Source organism: Acanthochromis polyacanthus, chromosome 20, assembly GCF_021347895.1.
Source record: "Acanthochromis polyacanthus isolate Apoly-LR-REF ecotype Palm Island chromosome 20, KAUST_Apoly_ChrSc, whole genome shotgun sequence".
In the NCBI taxonomy this organism is placed as follows: Eukaryota; Metazoa; Chordata; class Actinopteri; family Pomacentridae; genus Acanthochromis; species Acanthochromis polyacanthus.
Window position 1 is genome coordinate 11,055,807 of NC_067132.1, and position 22,625 is coordinate 11,078,431.

At 40.1% G+C, this 22,625-nt stretch overlaps 1 protein-coding gene across 3 annotated transcripts in view; it reads right to left on the reverse strand.

The window, feature by feature from the left end:
* Window positions 1-15,850, reverse strand: part of LOC110965042 (NEDD4-like E3 ubiquitin-protein ligase WWP1) — a 44,596-nt gene extending 28,746 nt beyond the window's left edge. Inside the window, exons 1-7 of one of the 3 annotated variants that reach the window (XM_022213951.2) lie at window positions 15,567-15,850; window positions 5,421-5,477; window positions 4,926-5,017; window positions 4,591-4,729; window positions 2,305-2,429; window positions 830-1,009; window positions 558-630 (exon numbers count right to left, since the gene is read on the reverse strand). In XM_022213951.2, coding sequence (XP_022069643.1) covers window positions 558-630; window positions 830-1,009; window positions 2,305-2,429; window positions 4,591-4,729; window positions 4,926-4,995 — 587 coding nt within the window. In that variant the 5' untranslated portion in view covers window positions 4,996-5,017; window positions 5,421-5,477; window positions 15,567-15,850. The remainder of the gene's footprint in view (window positions 1-557; window positions 631-829; window positions 1,010-2,304; window positions 2,430-4,590; window positions 4,730-4,925; window positions 5,018-5,420; window positions 5,478-15,566) is intronic. The other 2 variants (XM_051940311.1, XM_022213952.2) reach the window with 2 other exon arrangements.
* Window positions 15,851-22,625: the final 6,775 nt, after the last annotated feature.

Consider the following 22,625-nt stretch of genomic DNA (forward strand, 5'->3'; position numbering starts at 1 on the left):
GGAAACAGTTTTAAATACCCCCTTGTTTGTGTCTTGCAGTCTTCTCAGCAACTGCAATGCAGAGAGGAGCCAGGCAGCCACAATCCTACCCCCACCCCCCGACAGAACAGCCTCCCGTCTGGTGCGATGAGCGGACATGCTTCTTTTGTGGTTTTCCAATAAAAACGCAGTTAGAAGGGCACTTTCAGAATGTGGCAGATAAGAGTGGCACCAGTAACCAGGGCTAGAACTTAAAAGCATTCAGGCGACAACAAGGAATAAGAAAAGGCACAGACACAGACAGACAAGGTACAGACCTCACTGAGCTGGCACAAGACACAATATGAGAATCAACAATAGTGAGAAATATGCCTTCATGTATTCCTCCACTGGCTTATTGTATTGAAACTGGGCAAACACACTCATCAGTCTGTTAGGATTCTTCTACTTGAGGCTAAGCATGCTCCTCGTTTTGAAGCAGTAATCCTAACCAGGCGAAGAACCATTTTAGGAAAACACAAGCAGGCAGAATCTTGTTCCTCATTAAATACGTGGAGGAGCATGAACTGTCAGTTTACCTGTTGGCAGCCCTTGAAGAAGAGGAAGACGAGTCTCCATTTTCATGGATGGCATCACCATTCTGCTGGACTTCTGGTGGAGGTTTGAGAAAATAATGTTACCTCACAGCTAAACTTCTAGTGTAGTAAAAACAAATAGAGGTTTTGACGTTTCAACGGTCTTTTTCTGACTTTCCATGTGCATGTTTTTGTGAATGTTTTCTTGTGTTTCTTCATTAAATATGCATTTAATGGTATATTTCATAATTTAGAATTGACAACCCCACCATTACCCATTCCAACATAAATGCTGAGCTCACTGGTGCCATTTGCTGTATTGCCATTGGTAAGTGTTGCCAGCTCCTCCTGGTCAGTGACGGTCAGTCCATCTAGGTACACAGTGAGCTCCCCCATGGGCACTGAGGCCCCCTTCTGCTCCACACTCAGCTTCAACACCTCCTTCACATTCTCCACTGTAGAGGCAAAGCAGGGACAGAGGGAAAGGAGACATCGCAAATAAGTGACACTGAGAGAAAAAAAGACACCATACTTTAACATCCTCAGAAGAGATGATAAGGGTATGCATGCTTGTAGCAAAAAAAAATGAAAAATAAGAATACGAGCTATTGATGCTGCAGACTTTAGTTAACCCTCAAAACCCCAAACTGACACTAGACATTTTATCTTGGCAAAAATGAACAAAAAATACATTATTTTTCATAGCAAGAAACTGTTAAAACCAGGACAACTGTTATATATTCAATTTCCTGACAGTTGTCGGCCCAATTATGTGGTACTTTCGACTGCATTGGAAAAAACAACTGCAAGCTCAAAGTCCGGATATCTTATCTAAATCACTTTATATTGTGTTATTTAAAAATTGTCAAAAAAATACATCGTTTGCACTAACAACACCAAAAAAATAAAACCTTTGTACTCCTCAGGACAACCTGAAAGCCATTAGTGACTCAGATGCTACTCACAGTCATGCAACAAAAATTAAGGGACATTTGCAGCTGAACTGGGCTGAATTGCAGACTGTGTTTACAAAAAACAGATGAGCAACAAGTGAGGCAAACTGAAAATGTAAATAGGAAAACATCTATAAAATGCACCATTTTTTGCTAACATCCTGGACTTGACGTTTTCCCATTTTTGTAAAATTAATAATCAAAGAAATTCAACCTTCATTTTTTTTCTTTTTTATGATTTAAGGCAATATAACTTTGCTACACGACACCAAAACAATCTTTAAATCCTCCCTACTTCTAGCCATTGTTATCTCCATGGAGGTGCAGGACTTTTTACACTGTAAAAAATGAGGCCACAGTGGGTAAAAATGTGACCACAGAAAAAAGACGCCCAGAAGCTGCTTGGAGTTGAAAGGGTGAAGTAATCGCGATATAAATTTGCTGTTTTCTAATATAGTAGTAACTGTGCCACAGCTACATTGTCAGACACCAGGGAATATGGCTGCACAGTAGTTTAGCGGTTAGCACTGTGCCTTGCAGCTAAAAGATCCCTAGTTCACGTCTCCGCCTGGGATCTAGTTGTGGAGTTTGCATGTTCTCCCTGTGCATGTGTTTGTTCTCTCCGGGTTTTCTGGCTTCTTCTCACAGTCCAGAAACATATGTAGCCCTGTGATGGACCACTATGTGTCTCCTGTCTTCACCCTAAGTCAGCTGGGATAGACTCCAGCCCTCCTGCAACTCTAATGAGGATTAAGTGGTGTATAGATGATGAATGGATGTTTGATGCTTCATCATACATTTTCTGTCATGCTGTTCCAAGGCTTGAATTAGGTCCAACGTGGCTTTGCCCAGCAGAGCATCTGCTTTCAGGGTGTGGTGACTCCATACTTTGAAATCCACCTGTGTGTGCGGCGTTACATTCCTAGAAGATCAGAAACACAAAAACACATATAGCAAATGTAATACTTCAATCACAAGAGGGGCATCACACTCTGTAGTAGAACGCAAAGTAAAACAAATAATATATACAGCGCACTCCATAGTTATTGCCACCCCTGATTAAGATGTGTTGAAAGTCTTAAAAGAAATTCAATTTTTATTGTAGAAGCATACTCTCACACTAAAATTGTATAAAAATGTATTATAGGAGATGATTAGATGCTGTTTTTTTGGCAAAAGGAGGTTGTACAAAGTATTAACATCAGTGGTGCTAATAATGGTGGCACACATGATTTGATGTAAAAGAATTATTTCTCAATGTGTGATTTGTTTCCCCACTGAATAAATGCACTTGAATTAAAGATTGGATTTTCCTCTTTTTTCATTGTGGTCCTATATTATTTAGAAAAAAAAACTAAATGTATTAGTGGTTAAAGAACACATCTTAACCAGAGGTGCCAATAATTAAGGAGGGTGCTGTATGAATGTGCAGTATTTAAGTATTTTAATCTAGGATGACATACCCACAAACATTTAGCAAATACCACTGAATACACTCCTCAGTGTGGAGAGCAAAGGGAAACACATGCTATTACACGATGTACTTTTACCAAAAAACCCACTTTGACCAGTTCCTCCTTTCAGCAAGCACTCCCCCTCAAATAATCTCACAAGAGTAACTTGCCCTTGCTGCAGACTGACGACGGCTGCACTCAGCTCACATAATGTCGCCTCCTTGTGTTTTCTGTTTTTACTCAAATTGAGTACAACACAGCACCGTCATTGTTTTCAGGGCTGAGCATACCGGCCTAAAGGAAAACATCTAGGACTGTAGCCTGAACGCAATGTATAAGGTCCATAGCTGTCCGCAAAACATCCATGACACAAACAGAAGATCACAAGCACAGCAGCACTCTGTCTGGACACCAATAATTACCCATTCAAGACAATTAGTATTTTCAGAGGCATGTTTCTGGCATCTGGCTGAGCCATTTGAAAGCCACAGAGCTGTAAAAGTCTACTATGTTCAGGCTGACTCCACTAGTGTCTCAAACGATACAAAGAGCTCTGTGTGTTGGTGTACAGTTTTCTCCCTTGTTCTTAATCAGCTGAGCCACCTGAGGGCATTTTTAAAACTTCTTTTATTTTGTATTTTATATACTTCATTGATCTTACAGATTAAATTCTCTTTTCGCATATCCTAGCTTGTTAGGGGGCTGCACAGTGGTCTAGTGGTTAGCACTTTTGCCTTGCAGCAAGAAGATCTCCGGTTCAAATCCCAGCCTGGGCCTGGGATCTTTCTGCATGGAGTTTGCATGTTCTCCCCGTGCATGCGTGGGTTTTCTCCGGGCACTCCGGCTTCCTCCCACACTCCAAAAATATGCTGAGGTTAATTGATGACTCTAAATTGCCCGTAGGTGTGAATGTGAGTGTGATTGTTTGTCTGTATATGTAGCTCTGTGACAGACTGGCGACCTGTCCAGGGTGTCCTCTGCCTTCACCCGAGTCAGCTGGGATAGACTCCAGCACCCCCCGTGACCCTAGTGAGGATGAAGCGGTGTATAGAGGATGGATGGATAGCTTGTTAGGAAGCCGGGTCAGACCACAGGGTCAACCATACCAAGGTGTTCCTAAAGAAGACAGGGTTAAGGGTCATGCTCAACGGCTGCTTGGCAGTGCTGTGGCTTGAACCTCTGACAACCACTGAGCCACCGTTTCAGGAGCCTTATTGTTATTATGCGCTGTACAGTAAAGGACCACCAAATACAACACACTAAAAGGCACTGCTGAAATGAAAAAAACAACAAAAAACACTTTGGCTCAATATTTCTCTTTCAACAGCCTATTTTATGAGCTTGGGGCATTGGAGAACACTTTGTCTAGGAACATTCTGCTGCGAGGGAGTGTGAGAAGACAGATGTTTGTAGCAGGCTCACCTCAGAGAAATTCTATGTCATCTTATCTTCTGCGAATAAAACTAGTCTTTGCACAAATGTATATCCAGCACACAGGTGTGAAAGCAGCAGAAAGGGATGAAGAAAACCAATAAATTCGGCATTAGGGTAAACAAACAACATTCTACAACACACACACAAGCACGCTGCCAGTCAGTTGCACTGAGAAGGTAAATTGCTGCTTCTTACAGAGTGAGCCTCTCGTCCCATTTAGGACTGGAGGAGCTGTGAGATTTTGCTGTGCGGCGCGACTCCCCCTCTGCTGTCACCTCCACATAAATGGCAGTCCCAAACAGGCTCTTCTTCCTTTTGAGTTTGGCACAGGATACTGGTGGAGGAGGAAATCAAGGGAGAAAGGCTTGAGGCATCTTGAAAATATTTACTTCCAAAATTTGACATTCAGAATAAAGGTAGCAACTTTAGTCAGATTAAAAGGGGGGAAAAAACTCCTAAATGCAAGCCCTTCTGAGGGAGTGACCCTGAGGCTTCTCTGTCACCTTCACACCTTCTGTGTCTGAACTTACCAATGGCATGGAGCTGTGACGTTCCTCTGTGGTTATGGCTATTCTCTGCTCTAGATGAGGCCGTGGCCATGTCATACACCACAGTGGGAAACCTTCAAACCAACACGCAGACCAGAAAGCAAACATCAGACACACGAGATTTACTATGTCCAGTAAATGTCCAAATAAGAAACAGATGAATTCTGAACATATTGTTGAGGAGCTGTGTGGCTGAAGTCCAAGCACCTGAAAGTTGTTCAACATCCTCTGTAAGCAGGTTTCACTTTAAAATAAAGTTCTACAAAGTGCCTGCAACTCTCACACTTACACCACTTAACACTGGTTAATATGCAACATGGCAAATATTAAGTGTAGTAAATACACAATATTGAGAAATATTGCACATAATATATACCAATATTAAGTGCAATATTATTGTAATTTAGGTAATGTTGTAGCTAAGTGTCTGTATTAATTCTCCACAGACATAATGCTGGAAAAATTATCTACACTCACGATTGGTGTGTGCTGCTAGACCCTCTGGTTCAGCCCACTCCGTGTCCCATGGCTCCTCTGAAAAAGAAAACGGCACATTTTTAGGAAAAGTTCAAACACTGATCTACGGTGATTAAAAGTGGTGGTCGACCAATTACCAGCCTGGTCAAACATCAGATTCAATATTCAACAATTTCAGGTGAAATTAAATAATATTTTGGTTTTTAAAATGTGTTACTTTGACTCTGACGCAGCTGCTTGACCCAAGTCCCACCCACAGCACTAGATGGGGAATTTCAGCAAAGCTTTGAGTTGGAGTTTGCAGTGTTTTAAATTCGACTACTGTGAATCTGTTTATAATATAAGTTAAAAAAAAATCAATATGACATTCTGTGAATTAACCCCTGCTGTTTTTTTCATTGTCACACAACACAGCTTTACACTCACCTTACACTTATAGTTGCAAAATTAGTTAAATTCCAAATGCATCTTATTTCTAGTTGCACCTACAAATGCTTGATTCTCTTTGCATCAGTGACGACCTTCACTTCAGCAGCTCTCTGTTCCTCTGAGCTTGCTTTTACTGCTTCTACACTCCCCACACACTTTCTTTAAGAGGAATTATTTCTCTGCAGTGATTACATTTTACAGTGTCACTACAGTAAAGGCCAGCGTCACTTGTGAGCACCAGGTTTAGTCTGCCATAATGTAAACACAATAAAACTAATTCATAGTTCTTGGCTCCAATTCAAGAGCCATTCCTTCGCTAGTCCTTATACTTTCTACTGGTCTACTGGTCATTTTGTACACACAAAGGCTCTTCGTTTTTCCTTCACAGCTCGTGATTAGGATAATTGGGTTGAACTGAACCTGTCTAGAACCGGTGTGATCACTCACGCTGCAGTGTGGCATGTAGCCCTGTAGTGCTGGGAAGCTACGTCTTGGATTTGAACTGTGTTCTGTCACCTTCATGTAAATGCTACAGCCAACCCAAATATAAATACAGAGGTAGAAATATGACATGACCATCGTGTTCTGACTTTGCAAGAATGCAATGTAATAAATTATGACTTAATTAGCATCTGGAATGCAAAGGGTTTAATTCACGTTAGCATCATTTAATAATACACAACCGTGTAACTATTATAAATTATAATAAAGTATTTAATTTTATCAAATGAGGCTCAAGTGTGTTTTCAGTGATCATTTTACATCCTTGCAACAACGGCTAACAAACAAAAAAACTGTAATTCATAGTAATTGATAGAGAATAAACTAGTGCTGGGCGATATGGCCAAAAAATAAAATCTTGATTTTTTTAGTTATCTTGGACGATTACGATTTTAATCGATTTTTGTTGTTTCTTTGTGGTCTGTTTGCTATGGCTAGTGCTAGCCATGCCGCACTCCCGTACCTGCGAGCACTCTTCCCATTCTTTAGGATGCCTCTTCCGGAGGTTCTGAAAGAGGTTAATTGTGCTGCTGCTCTTCGTTTGACTGTAGTTTGCTCTGTGTCAGTCTTGTCAAAGCCGAACCACTTCCATAGAATCGATGTAACATGAGGCCCTTTTCTCGCAACCAACTCTTCATCTGCTGTTCTGTCCGCCATGACGGGGGTGTGAGTATTTTGGCGGAAGGAGATGAGAGGCGGAAGCAAACACCAGTGCACAAGTCGTGAAAGGCAGAAGAAGAATCTGCATTGTTATATATTTAAGCTCGCCTCGATTTTACGATTTGGTAAATTTTCAAATCGTCAGGTTTTAAAAAGGCGAATTAATCGAATTAATTAGATTTATCGCACAGCCCTAGAATGAACATAACTGTTATACGACATTACTGTGCTATGTACTTTACTACGCAAAACCCTGAACAACATTAGGGTCAAACAACAAAATAGTTTTCTGTTTAGTTAGTAAAATAAGGGCTGCACAGTGGCTTGGTGGTTAGCACTATCTCGCGTCCCGCTTTCCCGGGATCTTTCTGCATGGAGTTTGCATGTTCTCTGTGTGCATGTGTGGATTTTCTCAAGTATTCCAACTTCCTCCCACAGTCCAAAAACATGCTGAGGTTAATTGGTAACTCTAAATTGTCTGTGGGTGTGAATGTGAGTGTGATTGTTTGTCTGTATATGTAGCCCTGTGACAGACTGGTGACCTGTCCAGGGTGTCCCCTGCCTTCACCCTAAGCAGGCTGGGATAGACTCCAGCTCCTCCACAACCCTGAGGAGGACGAAGCGTGTAGATAATGGACAAATACTGCTTAATAGAGAATAAAGCAGTGTATGGAAATACATTTCATTTTAAGACCACAAGCAATAACTTTCTTTGGAAAATCTCAACCCCTTTTGTCACCACTGACAGGAACGTCATCCTGGTCATCAATGTTTAGGCATGCTAGTCTAACTTCCTTTGCAATAGCAGAGAGATCACAATGAGCCAACAAGCTAAAAACAACATACCCACTAACTGTTAGGAGACTCCGCTCAAAGAAGCCGATAAGTCAGTACGCCTACTGTTTCCTGATCCTGTACAAAGATTCTAATTAGGACAGAGCGGTTTTTGATATGATTAAACAGCCACAGCACCGGTCTGACACAGACGCTCGTTGATCGCTCAGACCATATGCTGGAGCAGGCAGCTTTTAAGCAGCTTAGAAGGAACCCAATTAAACAGACAGGGACAGTTTGAGTCAGAACTAACTGATCAGTGTGCATGCTGTAGGGCAGATGGAGGCAGAAATTATCCATGTCAGCAGCACGGTGTCAGGAGCTCAATTCATATCCTATGAATTCATTGCTGCTGGCTAACCAACCATTTAAAAAACTTTTAAGTAGAAGATCTGAAACCGAGGAAGGGCTTAGCTAACGTACAGAATGTACCAGTCGGGTATAGTCTACATATGTGACTTATCCATATGTTTACAGATACATCTAGACACATTCATACATATACTCTAGTCACCTGCTATCACTGTAAAGAGTCTGGACAAATGACAAATGAAAGGTGTTATTAGTCAGGTAGCAGGCTGGTCAGTGGTCAGTATCTGCTAGTCGAAGTGAAAAGGCATCCTGTGGTGTTTTCCATCAATGCTTGCTTGCTTGCTGACTAGCAGTTGTGTTCTTTCCTGCCTTTGTGGGCAAAATGATGCACCTCCTGTGGCATCATCACCACCTGTCATTTAACTGCAAATCATGATCTTGTGTGTAAGTAGAGCAGAAGGAGACAAAGTGGAGAAATATAGTCACATAACACTGTCTATGGGGAAATGAATGGGACTGACTGGGAACCTGAGGCCCAAATAGCTCCTCAAATCTCTGTCAATATGAGCTTTTTTGCTCTGCTTCAGACATAAACACATGCAGGTGCCAATGTAAATATGCTTAGTTGAAGAAAACATTTTGAAGGAAGAAACACAAAAGCAAAAAGGACCAGAGTCCCTTAACTGCACAAAAGCTGCTACCACAGACAACAGGTTGCACAATGCCTGTGACACATTATCCATGTTAAAGTAACCATTGGTCATCAAGGCTGCTATCTTTGTTTTCTTCTGGACAACTGTCATGTGATAAGATTGTGACAAATCAGGGAACAACACATGGTGACAGCTCAGATCCAATCAGAAGTGAACATAGGTGTCTGCAACGTTATTTCCAAAAGTCTCTGTTTCTGCTGGTCCAGATTAAAACACAGCCTCAATGTTCAAATTATAACTGGCACACAGCATTTCTAAAATCTTCCTCTGTACAGTGTGTTTGTATACATACACACGTGGACAAAATTGTTGGTACCCCTCAGTTAAAGAAGGAAAAACCCACAATTCTCACTGAAATCACTTGAAACTCACAAAAGTAACAATAAATAAAAATTTATTGAAAATTAAATAATCAAAAACAGCCATTGCTTTTGAATTGTTGATTAACATAATTATTTAAAAAAACTAACTAATGAAACAGGCCTGGACAAAAATGATGGTACCTCTATAAAAGATTGAAAACTATTTGACCAGAGTGACATGATTAACTCAGGTGTGTCATTTAATTGACATCACAGGTGTTTCCAAACTCATAATCAGTCAGTCTGCCTATTTAAAGGGAGACAAGTAGTCACCCTGCTGTTTGGTGAAAAGGTGTGTACCACACTGAACATGGACAACAGAAAGCGAAGGAGAGAATTGTCCCAGGACATCCGAAAAAAATGATAGACAAACATCTTAAAGGTAAAGGCTATAAGACCATCTCTAAACAGCTTGAAGTTCCTGTGACAACAGTGGCTCATATTATTCAGAAGTTCAAGACCCACGGGACAGTAGCCAACCTCCCTGGACGTGGCCGCAAGAGGAAAATTGATGACAAATTGAAGAGACGGATCGTTCGAATTGTATCCAAAGAGCCCAGAGCAACCTCCAAAGAAATTAAAGGTGAACTCCAAGGCCAAGGTACATCAGTGTCAGATCGCACCATTCGTCGATGTTTGAGCTAAAGTGGACTTCATGGGAGACGACCAAGGAGGACACCACTGCTGAAAAAAACTCATAAAAAAGCGAGACTGGAATTTGCAAAAATGCATGTTGACAAGCCACAAAGCTTCTGGGAGAATGTCCTTTGGACAGATGAGACCAAACTGGAGCTTTTTGGTAAGGCACATCAACTCTATGTTCATAGACTCAAAAACCAAGCATACGAAGAAAAGAACACTGTCCCTACGGTGAAACATGGAGGAGGCTCAGTAATGTTTTGGGGCTGCTTTGCTGCATCTGGCACAGGGTGTCTTGAAAGTGTGCAAGGTACGATGAAATCTGAAGACTATCAAGGCATTCTGGAGAGAAATGTGCTGCCTAGTGTCAGAAAGCTTGGTCTCAGTCGCAGGTCATGGGTCTTCCAACAGGACAACGTTCCAAAACACACAGCCAAAAACACCCAAGAATGGCTGAGAGAAAAGCGTTGGACTATTCTAAAGTGGCCTTCTATGAGCCCAGATCTGAATCCCATTGAACATATGTGGAAGGAGCTGAAACATGCCATTTGGAGAAGACACCCATCAAACCTGAGACAACTGGAGCTGTTTGCTCATGAGGAGTGGGCCAAAATACCTGTTGACAGCTGCAGAACGCTCATTGACAAATACAGAAATCGTTTAATTGCAGTGATTGCCTCAAAAGGTTGTGCAACAAAATATTAAGTTATGGGTACCATCATTTTTGTCCAGCCCTATTTCATTAGTTTGTTTTTTTAAATAATTATGTTAATCAACAATTCAAAAGTGATGGCTGATTTTGATTATTTAATTTTCAATAAATTTTTATTTATTGTTACTTTTGTGAGTTTCAAGTGATTTCAGTGAGAATTGTGGGTTTTTCCTTCTTTAACTGAGGGGTACCAACAATTTTGTCCACATGTGTAACTCAAATACACTGAGTTTGATATACAGATATACCTAAATTTGAACATAACTAAATCCATAAAATGTTAATATATTGTGACACCAGGACCACTTAGCGGTCTAGATGAACAAACAGTGCTTATCAACATCTTTCATTATTAAATGTAACATTTTTTTGATCCCTGAAAATCACATTTGCAAACAGTCTTCAGTCATGAACACTACAGGAGGACTGAAAAAATGTGGTTTTGTGGTTAGCAGTGTTGCTTCCGCCGAGGATGCGATCAATTCCAAGCACAAGAACTTTCTCTGTCTGTTTTTTATACTCTGTCTGTGTCTGTCTGAATTTCTTCTGGGGGCTTCAGTATATTCTCACAACCCATAAAAAAACTGCAATATACTGCAGACAAGGAACTTCCTAATCATTCTTTAACAGCGGCACTGAGCATGTGCTGTCACTTGTCCTATTTCAATATTTCTATTTTTTAAACACTACATTTTAAAACCTATACATTTTAGGCCTATTGAAATTATTTATTATTATTAATTAACATCATTTTCACAGCATCAGGAAGTAATTTGTACTTAACATGGTCATAATGGTATCAGTGACTGATAGTTTAAAAAAACAACAGTATTTCTATAACCACCTTGAAACACGCACAGCACTGCAACTTGAGACATCTCACTCCTACATTCTATTTATTTCTCTGATAATGTATTGCAGATGGCTAAGTGACTGTACGATCAGCCATCTCCTCTTAAATGCTTTGTGAAAGCAACTATCAGTGTGATATACACCTTCAGAATACTTAGCCACTGTCAACACATTAGTAACACACAACTACCTGGAAAAGATGGCATCCATTAGGCCAGACAAAGTAAATCCACGGCCTCAAACAGCCTCATTCAGCTGGGTAAAAACCAACAACTACCTGAATATGATCAGCAAAAATTCTACAACTGTTTTGTCATCAAATGCTCACCATATCTTACATTGTATGTGGTTTGTAAGGCCAATTTCAAAGAATAAATAGAGCCTCCCCATTTCCTAATTCAATATATCTAAGCCAGATTTATTTGTGTTAAGCTGCATCTATGAGGATTGTGTTTTTTTAAAAGTATGTGGATACTACTAAAGACAACATGTCTGAATAAGAGTTATTTTATCAACATAAAACTAATCAGCAGTGATTCTAATTATTGATTAGATATTTAGGAGTTTTTTAAAGCAAAAACAGGCAAAAACTGTATTCACCTTCTCAAATATGAATAATAAATGATGTGCTGGCTGGCTTTTAGGCAGTTTTAGTTAATTTAACATTTTTGAACAAACAAACAAACAGAAGTTTGCAAATTAATCGTAAATGAAAGTAGGTGTAAGTTGCACATCCTTTTAGAATCCAAGGCCCATGCTTCAGTACCTTTTTTTGATACTAAAAGAAATCAAAATACTGTATTTTTCTGGAATGTTTGTTTGTCTTTATGGGAGAATTTTAATTGTCCCAAGTCTACAGTGAAATAAATATAACATATGTAGCGTCATTCTGCTAAGGTAAAATAAACGGGTGCCAACTCAGAGTTTAAGAGGAACTTGCACAACACATTTAACCTTGTAGCTTAGATTCACTTTAATTTCCATGGTCTCACTCTGGAACTGGTTGGTTACACTTTTTAAATATGCTGGTCACCCTGCACTGCAGAAAGAAAAGCCAGCAGTGTTGGTGTAGTAGATGATTCCTTACAAACACTTAGCATCCTGCTTACTGCTAGACAATGCACTTCATGCTTTGTGGGGCATGTTCACTTATGTGTCTGCTTAATGAAAAGGTTTCATTAGCAAAGGTGGGCTGAGAAACATTAGAAAATGGACTCCAGGAGTACTGAGGCTCCCTAATTTTACAGCTCTAACTTATTTTACATTTGTACATATTATGTTTCTGTGTAGTTAAGACATAAAGTGCATCTACAAGTTAATTTCACAACATCATTAGGCAGAATAAGCTACATTTTTACCTGACAGACGACTTTAACCGGTCTACTTAGACCATCAGGCACCACAAATTTGCGATAACTGCTGCATTTAGCCTTGGTAATGAGATGGTGATCGTTGTTTTAATGTCCCTGAATACAGTTAATAGCTGCTTAAAGTGAATAACAATCTTTAACCTTAGACTTCTTTCTCTCAACAAAAATTGGGAGCTGTTTTAATTCTCACAACTTCTACTTAGTTGACAGGGCAAACTCACTTCACACAGCGGTAGCAGACAACTCCTGTTTTCCCCACAGCTGCTTTCTTGCTTTTCAAAGGTCACTGTGTGTGTGTGTGTGTGTGTGTGTGTGTGTGTGTGTGTGTGTGTGTGTGTGTGTGTGTGTGTGTGTGTGTGTGTGTGTGTGTGTGTGACAGTGAGAGAGTGAGAACACAAACAACTATATTTCAGATCCAGCAAGCAAAAGTTGGTGCTCAAGAGACAGCTTCCTGTAACTAATTCCCTACCTATGTGGCACCAATATACACAGTACATGACAGGCTGAGTGCCAAATCACTGTTCAAAGCAGACAAATAGCAAGACATTCAATGAAATATAATAGCTGAGATTGTATTAAAAAAACTTGCACCAGTCCCTGGAGTCAAGTATGACAATTTCTTTGCGGTTTAGTCTGTCCACAAAAGGGCAACAGAAGTTAACCTGGTCTAAACTTTACTGATTAATAATATCTTCAAAGGATGTTTGACATAACCAGGTTTTCTCTGTGTAAACCCATAAAACCTAAAACCCCAATCAAGCCATCAACTTTCTTAGTTAACCCAAGCTCTATGTGCAATCCCATGTGAGAGGGAGGTTTGACGGAGCATTTAGCTCATCTTCTGCACAAAATGGACCCACCACTGCATGTTGTCTACTCCTGTCAAAAGGAACGTGTATTTTTAATGGAGAGCTATGAAGAGTATAAAAATGTGTTAACGCAAAAAGCGCTGTACCTGCAAGTAATGCAAAACTGTTAAGTGTGTGGGTTAAAATATTTATTTCACTACTCAGTGCACTCTCCATCCAGCTGTTTATTTCTGATGTGACAAAGACACATTAGAGCTCTTAAATTGTAAACTTCAAACATGACATTCAACAAGTGCTTTTAGATCTAACACTGCCTTATATTAAATACACACTGAAACCACATTAGTTTCAGCCAAATTAAAGCAAAATTAAGGTTACTGATTCAGTATTTTCTGTAATAAAAAACAATGGACTAATTGTTTTTTTGAATCTGTGTAAAATGGACTTGTCAGTAAACCAGGATCACGCATAAAAACATATTATCAATTTTCTGCATCACCAGCTAATAAATGTAGGTTCCTATGGCAGGGCAAAATATACAGTTTGCCTTCTGTAACTTGGTTCAGTGGCATTACTAACCACAGCTCAGCAGGTTTGCAGATATTATGGATTTCCTAAGCTGACAATCTTCAGGAAAATAAATGGTGAGAGTCGTGCTTCTCCCAGCCAATTTAAATCCAAAACCCCTCAGGAGCAGCTTAGTTATGTAGTATAACTAAACATGGTGAGCTAGCCTGGTTAAAGGATAAACACCTTGGTGACATTGAAAAGTCTGGCTTTAGGCTCAACGTACCTCACTACCCTATGAATTTTGCTTCTTCTGGTAGAAGCTGGGTTCAAGTTAACGAACATATAGCTGCTCTGTCTTTCTGTCTGTGTGTGTCTCAAAATTCCTTGTTTACCAGTGAGGGACTGTGAAAGTGTTAGATTGTTCCTGTTCAGTATTTATAGAAAGGGCACTACTGTTAACTTGTAGCAATGCTGTAATAATAAATAGCAGTGTCCCTTATGTCAGTCCTTATTTACCTGCGTTAACCTAAAGTATTGTGCAGAACCAAAGAAACACTTTCAAGGCAACGTGGGTACATTTAAAGGTTAAAATGTAACCGATGTTGTTTTCCTCTCAGAATACGAAGTTCAGTAAACATTAACATGAATTACTAGATCATAAACAAGCAGACTGACCCCACTTTCAAAAGATCTGTAGGCCATAAGCCACCTTGGTCATATGATAATTACTGATCATAACACATAAACTCTGTGGCAGTTAACGGACATTTGCTAACTTTGGATAATCTACTGACATGCTAACCTTAGCTTACAAAGTGTAACTTAATAGCTAACTGCTGGCCTTCAGAAACCAAACCTCCTAAATCTGACCCAATGTTTGCAAGCTTAGCTACATTTGCACCAGACATGTCACATAGGTAAAATATCTGTCAGAAACTGCGTGTTAATGACATGAAGCTTTGTACTGACTAGTCTGCAACGAAAGCTAAGAGTCAGCTAGCTAGCTATCAATAAGCTAGTCAGCTAGCTGCACGAAAAAATCCTCTTTTTAGTGTTATTTGTTTCAGTAAGTAGCTTAACGTTAGCTACTTACCGTTTTAACTACCGTTAAAATACCGGACTGGCTAGCCAGGCGGTGATATCTGCACACAAACGAAAAACTAAACGTGTTTATTGAATCTCGAGCTGTGAATTTTGTAGTGACATTAAAGCAGATATGGCTCGTTTAGCAAGCTAGCGTTACAAACTTAGCCAAGTTAGCGATTATCCCGTTGCTGTCTGCTAGCCGGCGTGCTAAGTAACTTACTTAGCAGCTTGGCTAATTGTCCGCCATCACGGAGCTAGTCAAACAGTTTGCGTGAATGTGAAGACAGACTTAATTTCAAACATTATGAGAAAGTGGTTCGTGTCTGTTGAAGTTACACTGAGCAGCGGCGCCGTTACCTTGTTCGCTGTTCCGCTCCTTTCCTACGGTCTCTGCGGCTCTCCGACGTTACGGTTGTCGGTGAAATGCCCAGCCGTACAGGCCCCACAGTCAGCTACAGTTCTCTTGCCATCTCTGTACAGAAGCCTCCGACTATCAAAACACACGGGCGACAGGCGCGCCACCCCAAATATTGCTGTGTAATAACACGGGAGACGAGAGTTTAACCCACGGACGTGATGCCTTCAGTTACCTACCAACCTGACGCTGTTACTGCACAGCGACTCTATGCAAACACTGATGGACAGTTAGACTAGAGCAGATGCACCTTTACTGTGCTAATCATTTATAACTGTGGAATAAATAATCATAATATGTTTTACAGTGCTCAAACCAAGACATTCTATCACTTTTCACTCACTTGTCAATGTGACATATTGTTATTATATCATAATAATTCTAATAATTTGCACATTCTTGTACATGTGCAGCAATCTCATTAAAATAGGAATGAAAATATTATATTTACTGTAATAATAGCTTTGATTTGCAAAATTTGCTTCTTATTTGAGTTGCAACACTTACTTTTTAAAATTCAATATCCGTTTTTACTCTTTTATTCTTTTTACACCAAAACACCAAGTCACACTTCTTATAGTCTTCTTATAAACCTGCAGTTGCACGGATTCTGATTCTAATTATGCAGACTGACTTGAAATGAAAATTTCCCACATTTCCACATTTCTCAGAATTTCTTGCTTTTTGTTGTAATTTCACAATGCATCTAATTTTCTATCTCATATATTTGTCAAATTCATATATTGTCATACTGAAAATTTTATTTCACTTCACAAATTGGGCTTTGGGCCCCAAGGTCCCAATATGCAAATATGAAAGGAAACAAATAATTTTTATATTCCAAAATATCTTCATAAAATCTGACCTGACATATGTTGATACATTTTACTGTTATTATAAAGTTCTGAATTCAATAAGGTCGGCTGCACAGTGTAGTAGTGGTTAGCACTTTCGCCTTGCAGCAAGAAGATCCCTGGTTCGAGTCCCGGCCTAAGCCCAGGATCTTTCTGCATTGAGTTTGCATGTTCTCCCTGTGCATGCGTGGGTTTTCTACGGGTACTCCGGCTTCCTCCCACAGTCCAAAAATATGCTGAGGTTAATTGATCACTCTAAATTGCCCGTAGGTGTGATTGTTTGTCTGTATATGTAGCCCTGTGACAGACTGGCGACCTGTCCAGGGTGTCCCCTGCCTTCACCCGAGTCAGCTGGGATAGGCTCCAGCACCCCGCGACCCTAGTGAGGATAAAGCGGTGTATAGAGAATGGATGGATGGATTAATAAGGTCCTGAAGGATGTTCAGTCAAACCATTTGAGATGAAAAAACACACTTTTTGGGGGGTAAAATGCTTACGGCTCAACTCCACATCACTTGATGTTGTTTTATTCTGTAAATAAACATTGCAAAATAAGTTGTAATTAAATTGCTATTTTGCATTTATTACAGAGGCACTTCACACACGAAAACAGCGTGCCCTTCAGATCCCAACTGATGTAATTTGTTTTCATCCAGATGTTAATACAGTTGGTCCATGATTCTGAGATACATCCTACACACCATCTGTGATACAACCTGGGTTCACTGTACACACTAGAAAGTCATGTATGGTTCTTTTTTCCAACACCTAACAAATGCATGGCTGCAAGAAAATAATAATAATAATAATTTGATAATTTAGATAAACATTATTCCGATCGGTTGGGTTGACATAATCATGTTGGTAATTGCATCAGCTTAACATGGTGTATAACTGAAAGTGAAATTTCTGATAACAAAAATTGCCTTGATAATTGCATTTTTATTCACTTTGAGGTCAGGATTTCAAATGCCCTCTTCTACTGTCTTAATATTGGGCAATTTAATTCTTAAAAGTTGTCAACTTCAATACTTGTGTTCATGATTATAGTATCACTTAAAAATCACACGTACACTGCCAGTTAAAACTATAAAAGAGCACCTATGAAATTGTGTTGTAAACAAAAAACTGTTAGTCTTCGGTGTTAATCTACAATGTAGAAAATAATACAAATAAATAAAAAGCATTGAATGAGAAGGTGTGTCCAAATTTTTTTGACTGGTAGTGTATTTGTGATTATATAATATAATATGGAAATGTAAATTCCAACAATTTTAATTATTTTTTTTTAAAATTACTAATAATAAACCTGTGCTCAGTATAAGGTTATTTTGTTTGTGGGTACACTGATATTAAATGGCTATGTTCTATGTTGCAGTGGTTTCGGGTCAAAAAAAAAAAAAAAAGGAAAAAAAAGCTGTATTTCTGACAATGCCATGTAGGGGAATGTGCAGCCTTGGTGGCGTACAGTGCTCTTGAAGTACTTTTCTAGTTATGTAAGTGGTCATTAAAAAACAGCTTTGATTACAGTGGAAAAGCAAATTCCCCTAACTGAATGTAGTTTGTTATATATTTTCTTCAGAAGTTGTCATAACTCAAAAACAATGATGCAAACTATTGCCAACACATTATTTTTTTACGGTGTATGTTTTCTGTCTCTTAGCATGAGATAAACATCAAAACCTTGGTATATGCAGGCTCCAATTCCTGCAGTAAGCAGGTCTGACTTTGATAGGTTTAAGGTTTGAAAGCCAGAGATTAGCCTGAGGTTTACACATTATTTCAGTGAACCAAACTCAAGGTTCACATTATATTTGATTTAATAAATACTAAATCCAAAAACTTAGACAGATTTTTGACTGTGCTTGGAGTATACGTGCTCTAGAGTCCCAAAGAAGTGGCCAAACAGGAAAAAAAGGCATTCTAACTATTCATCATAGTCTGGTTTCTATCAGTCTGTCACTTTTAAAAATAAATAAAAAATAAGCAAAACCATGGAAACAATAAGATTACACAGCAAGGAAACAAAGACAAAGAAAAAATTGATCTCAAAGCACAACCATGTACATATATGAAGATGTCCTTTGATTAATAAATGTCTTATTAAGAGGATTAAGCAGACATGAAAGATCTTGCCCGTCTAGTCTCAGGAGGCAGAGTGTTCCACAGTTTAGATGCTTCAACAGCAAAGGCTCGGTCATCCTTGTTTACAAGCTGAGACCAAGGAATAATCCATTTACTGATCTGAGGCAGTGCCTCAGGACATAAGGGGTAAACAGTTCCTTAATCATTTTTGGAGCATGGCAATTTAATGATTTAAAGGGTCACTATATAATTGTGGGACTTTTTGTAACATAGTCGACATTTTTGTTGTTTTCAGGCCAAAAATCAACATGACCGCCTATAACCAAAGACCACATGGCATTTTTAGGGAAACATTCTTCTAAAATATTATATACAATTGAGTAACATTGAAATTGGAAGTTATTTATAAAGATATTGTAGTAACACTATTGACAAGTGATAAATCTACACTTGACTCACACACTACATTATATTAAATAACTCAGAAAACCTTGGAGTCTTGCCAGTCTTTTCTTCAGGAGGAAATGACATCACGTGGAGCAGATCATGTGATCTGGAATTAACACACTTCCTTGAGAGGTGTTTTTGTAATGGGGAACTTGGTTGAAAATCATTTCTCGGACACAGATACAGTTTATTTTCCATATAAAATCTGATATCTGCGAAAAAGTAATAGCTGTCATCATTATCGCAACTTAATAAAAAGAACACAAAACAGTTTCTGAATAAGCTCATTTTATTATTGTTTAGACCCTCCAGAAAAACGCGATTATGCGATCGCATGAATTCCCGCATTAATCACCAAAATGCCGCTGATTATGCAGGGGTCAATTATTTCCCAAAAGGCCACATAATCCCTGCAAAACAGCGCATAATTCCCGCAAGAATCTCACATTTCCACGAAAAAAAAGAGAAATATGCGGGTCCCGCTTGATTTCACAATTTCCGCATAAAATGAGAAAACTATAACCAATATAAATAGAGTGACGCCCGGCCTGACGTCATCAGTTCGCGCATTCACACACACACTGGAAGCAAGAGCTGATGCGGAGCGCGGCTCCAGTGTTGCCAACTTAGCGACTTTCTCGCTAATTCTAGCGACTTTCCAAAGCGTCGTAGCGACTTTTTTTGTCAAAAGCGACTAGCCACAAATCTAGCGACTTTTTCTGCCGTTTTGGAGACTGACAGGAAAATTCGGATAATTCTCCGGTTACTGTCCTCAACAAGCAGCAGGTGTGTACTTAGTGAAACTGCAAATGGCTCATTAAATCAGTTATGGTTCCTTTGATCGCTCTCTCAACGATACCCAACAGGGTTATCAAAATGTCTGATCCACTTGTGAAACTCTTCCTCATCTGTCAAGCAAACCCAGCCATCATCATCGCCATTTACGACGGGGCCGTGAATGCCACTGCAGCCTCCATCGTTATTATCAGTGCATTTTCTCCCGCGTATGCTGCTATTTCCGCGTTTTTTTTTTCAACCCCCGCTGTCCCCCTCATCATTAGCGGTGTTTTGACCACTCCAGCTACACCCACCACATCCCTTCCTGCCACCCCGAAGCAAAGCATCGGCTCCAGTATGTGCTGCTCGTGGACTGTCATGGCACACCGACCCGCTGCGTTACGCACTGACGCAGCGGGTCAGTGCTTACTCATATTCTCTTCAGAATATGAGTAAGCCATTACTTGACAAAGTACTTTGTCAGCGTTGACCAGACCTCTCTGTATGGTGAGTTTTCTCACTCTAAAATGTGCCGTCTTGCGCTCTGATACGCTCCGACGGCGAGTCTCGTCTCCTCGGTTTTCAAACTCTGTAAACTCCAAAACTTTGAATGAAAACACGCCCACAACTGATGCTCAGATTGAAGTTCCAGATGCCCGCCATCTCCTGGTGTACAGTACATGAGGCACACGAGGCAGTATATTTGAAGCTATGGCTTGTTATGTTCAGCAATGTTGCTTGTCGCAATTTTGCGACTTTGGCACTTAAAGGGTTAAACTGCAAGTTTTCCGAACCGACTAGTCGCCAATAAACTTAGCGACTAGTCGGTTCGGAAAATAGTCAAAATTCCCATCCCTAATTTTGACCAAGATTACTGTAAAACAGATTGTTTAATGCTACTAGGGTTGTGGGTATGATGGGGGGGGGTATATAACTGGTGGAGATACAATGATTCTGAATGATCTTACTGAGAGGAAGCATTTAAAAAAAGCAATGGGTCCAGAATAGAGCCATGAGGAACACTACAGTTTAATCTGGCAACAGAGGAACAGGAATTTGCAATGGTAACCAAGAATGGTCTGTTTGAGATGTATGCGCATAACAGATGTCTGATGCAGAGAACTATGATGAAAACTAAATTTGTCAGTTGTGTTTAGCAAATGGAACAGGGGCGGCTGGTCAATAGAGGGCGCTAGGGCGCCGCCCCCTCTGTCTCACATCATGTAGAGTCACAGCCCTTCCTTTAATAAAACGTTTTTAAAAGTACATTTACATGTATATCCTATGTTTTTAACAAGCAAAATGGATAATAGAGCTTGTAGAAAATTACTAAAATGTATAATTTGTAATAAAAAGTCAGATTAGAAACGTCCGATGTTGTCTGCAATTACTAATAGTGGACATATATCTGGCCGGGGGCGCACTCATCTTTCTCCATTGACTCTTGTTATAACTTTGACATGCGTAGTTCGTTCCTCTTCAATTCAAGAGATAGGAGACAGCAGGGCGCAGGCTGACCGTGCCCTGCTGTATCCCTCTGATCGCTTTACACACCACCGGCCACAGGGTGGCAGCAGAGAGCGAGCGGTTTGTTCATCCGCTTGCCTTTAATTAAAACCGCCAAGCCAGTGACGTTCAGCGCAGTGCAGGAGTAATTAGCAAGCAAGATTATCAAGGAGTCATAGAGAGAGCCTTTATTTTGCTTCCCTTGCCTGCTTTTTTACATCAAGGGAACTGATCAACAGTGTTGCCAACTTAACGACTTTCTCACTAAATCTAGCGACTTTTCAAAACTCCTGGCAACTTTTTTTGTCAAAAGCTACTAGCAAAAAATCTAGCGACTTTTTCTGCTGTTTTGGAGACTCTGACAGGAAAACTCTGATCATTTTGCAGTTACTGTTTTCAATGAGCAGCAGGTGCTGCTGTGAGCTTCTCCCCGTTTCAAAGCACAGGCTGTCAGTCCAGTAACCCCGCAGCAGTCCCAGTGTCTGATTAGAGGAGACGCACATCACTCCACGGCCAGACGGCAGATGAATCGCGCATGCGCAGTCCCTACAGATCCCATCCAGACTTACGGAGCCATATAAACGAAAATGTTTCTTCACTGTCATGCTAAAATAAACCACAGCATTTAGCCTCTATTAAAAAAACGTATTTTGGGTGTTTTATACTCACTTTTTGGTCTCTTCCACAACGTTATTCCTCTCCTACAACGTTGATTACAATTACACGCAAACTGGGAAATATGCAAATTAGGCGATGACGTCATTTAGCGACTTCTAGCGACTTTTAGGACAGCCAACAGCGACTTTCCTTACTGAGGAGTTGGCATGCTGGCAGTTTTGAGAGAGTCCATTATTGAGGAAGTTCAGTGTCCAGACTTCATATCCATCCAGGTTGATGAAACAATGGACATCTCCACCCAGTGTCAGCTTGTTCTTGTGATCCGCTACATCGACAAAATGAATGAAGTGCAGGAGAGATTTTTTGAGTTTATACCTCTGCAATCTGCCACAGCTGAGTCCATTGCCACAGCACTTTTGGAGAGGCTGAGCCTCATTCTCCCTGATGACCAGAAGAGCAAACTCATCTCCCAGCCAGGCCTATGATGGTGCGAGTGTCATGAGAAGAGCCACAGGTGGTGTACAGAAGAAAGTGAGCGATGTGTATGCAAATGCACACTATGTCCACTGCTATGCTCACCAGCTCAACATTATCATGCAGCAGGTGACATCCCGTATCCCAAAAGTTGGTCAGTTCTTCTCTGACCTAGCTGGATTCTCAGGATTTTTTTCAAGATCCCCCAAGAGAACCAGTGTGCTTGACAGAGTGGCGGCA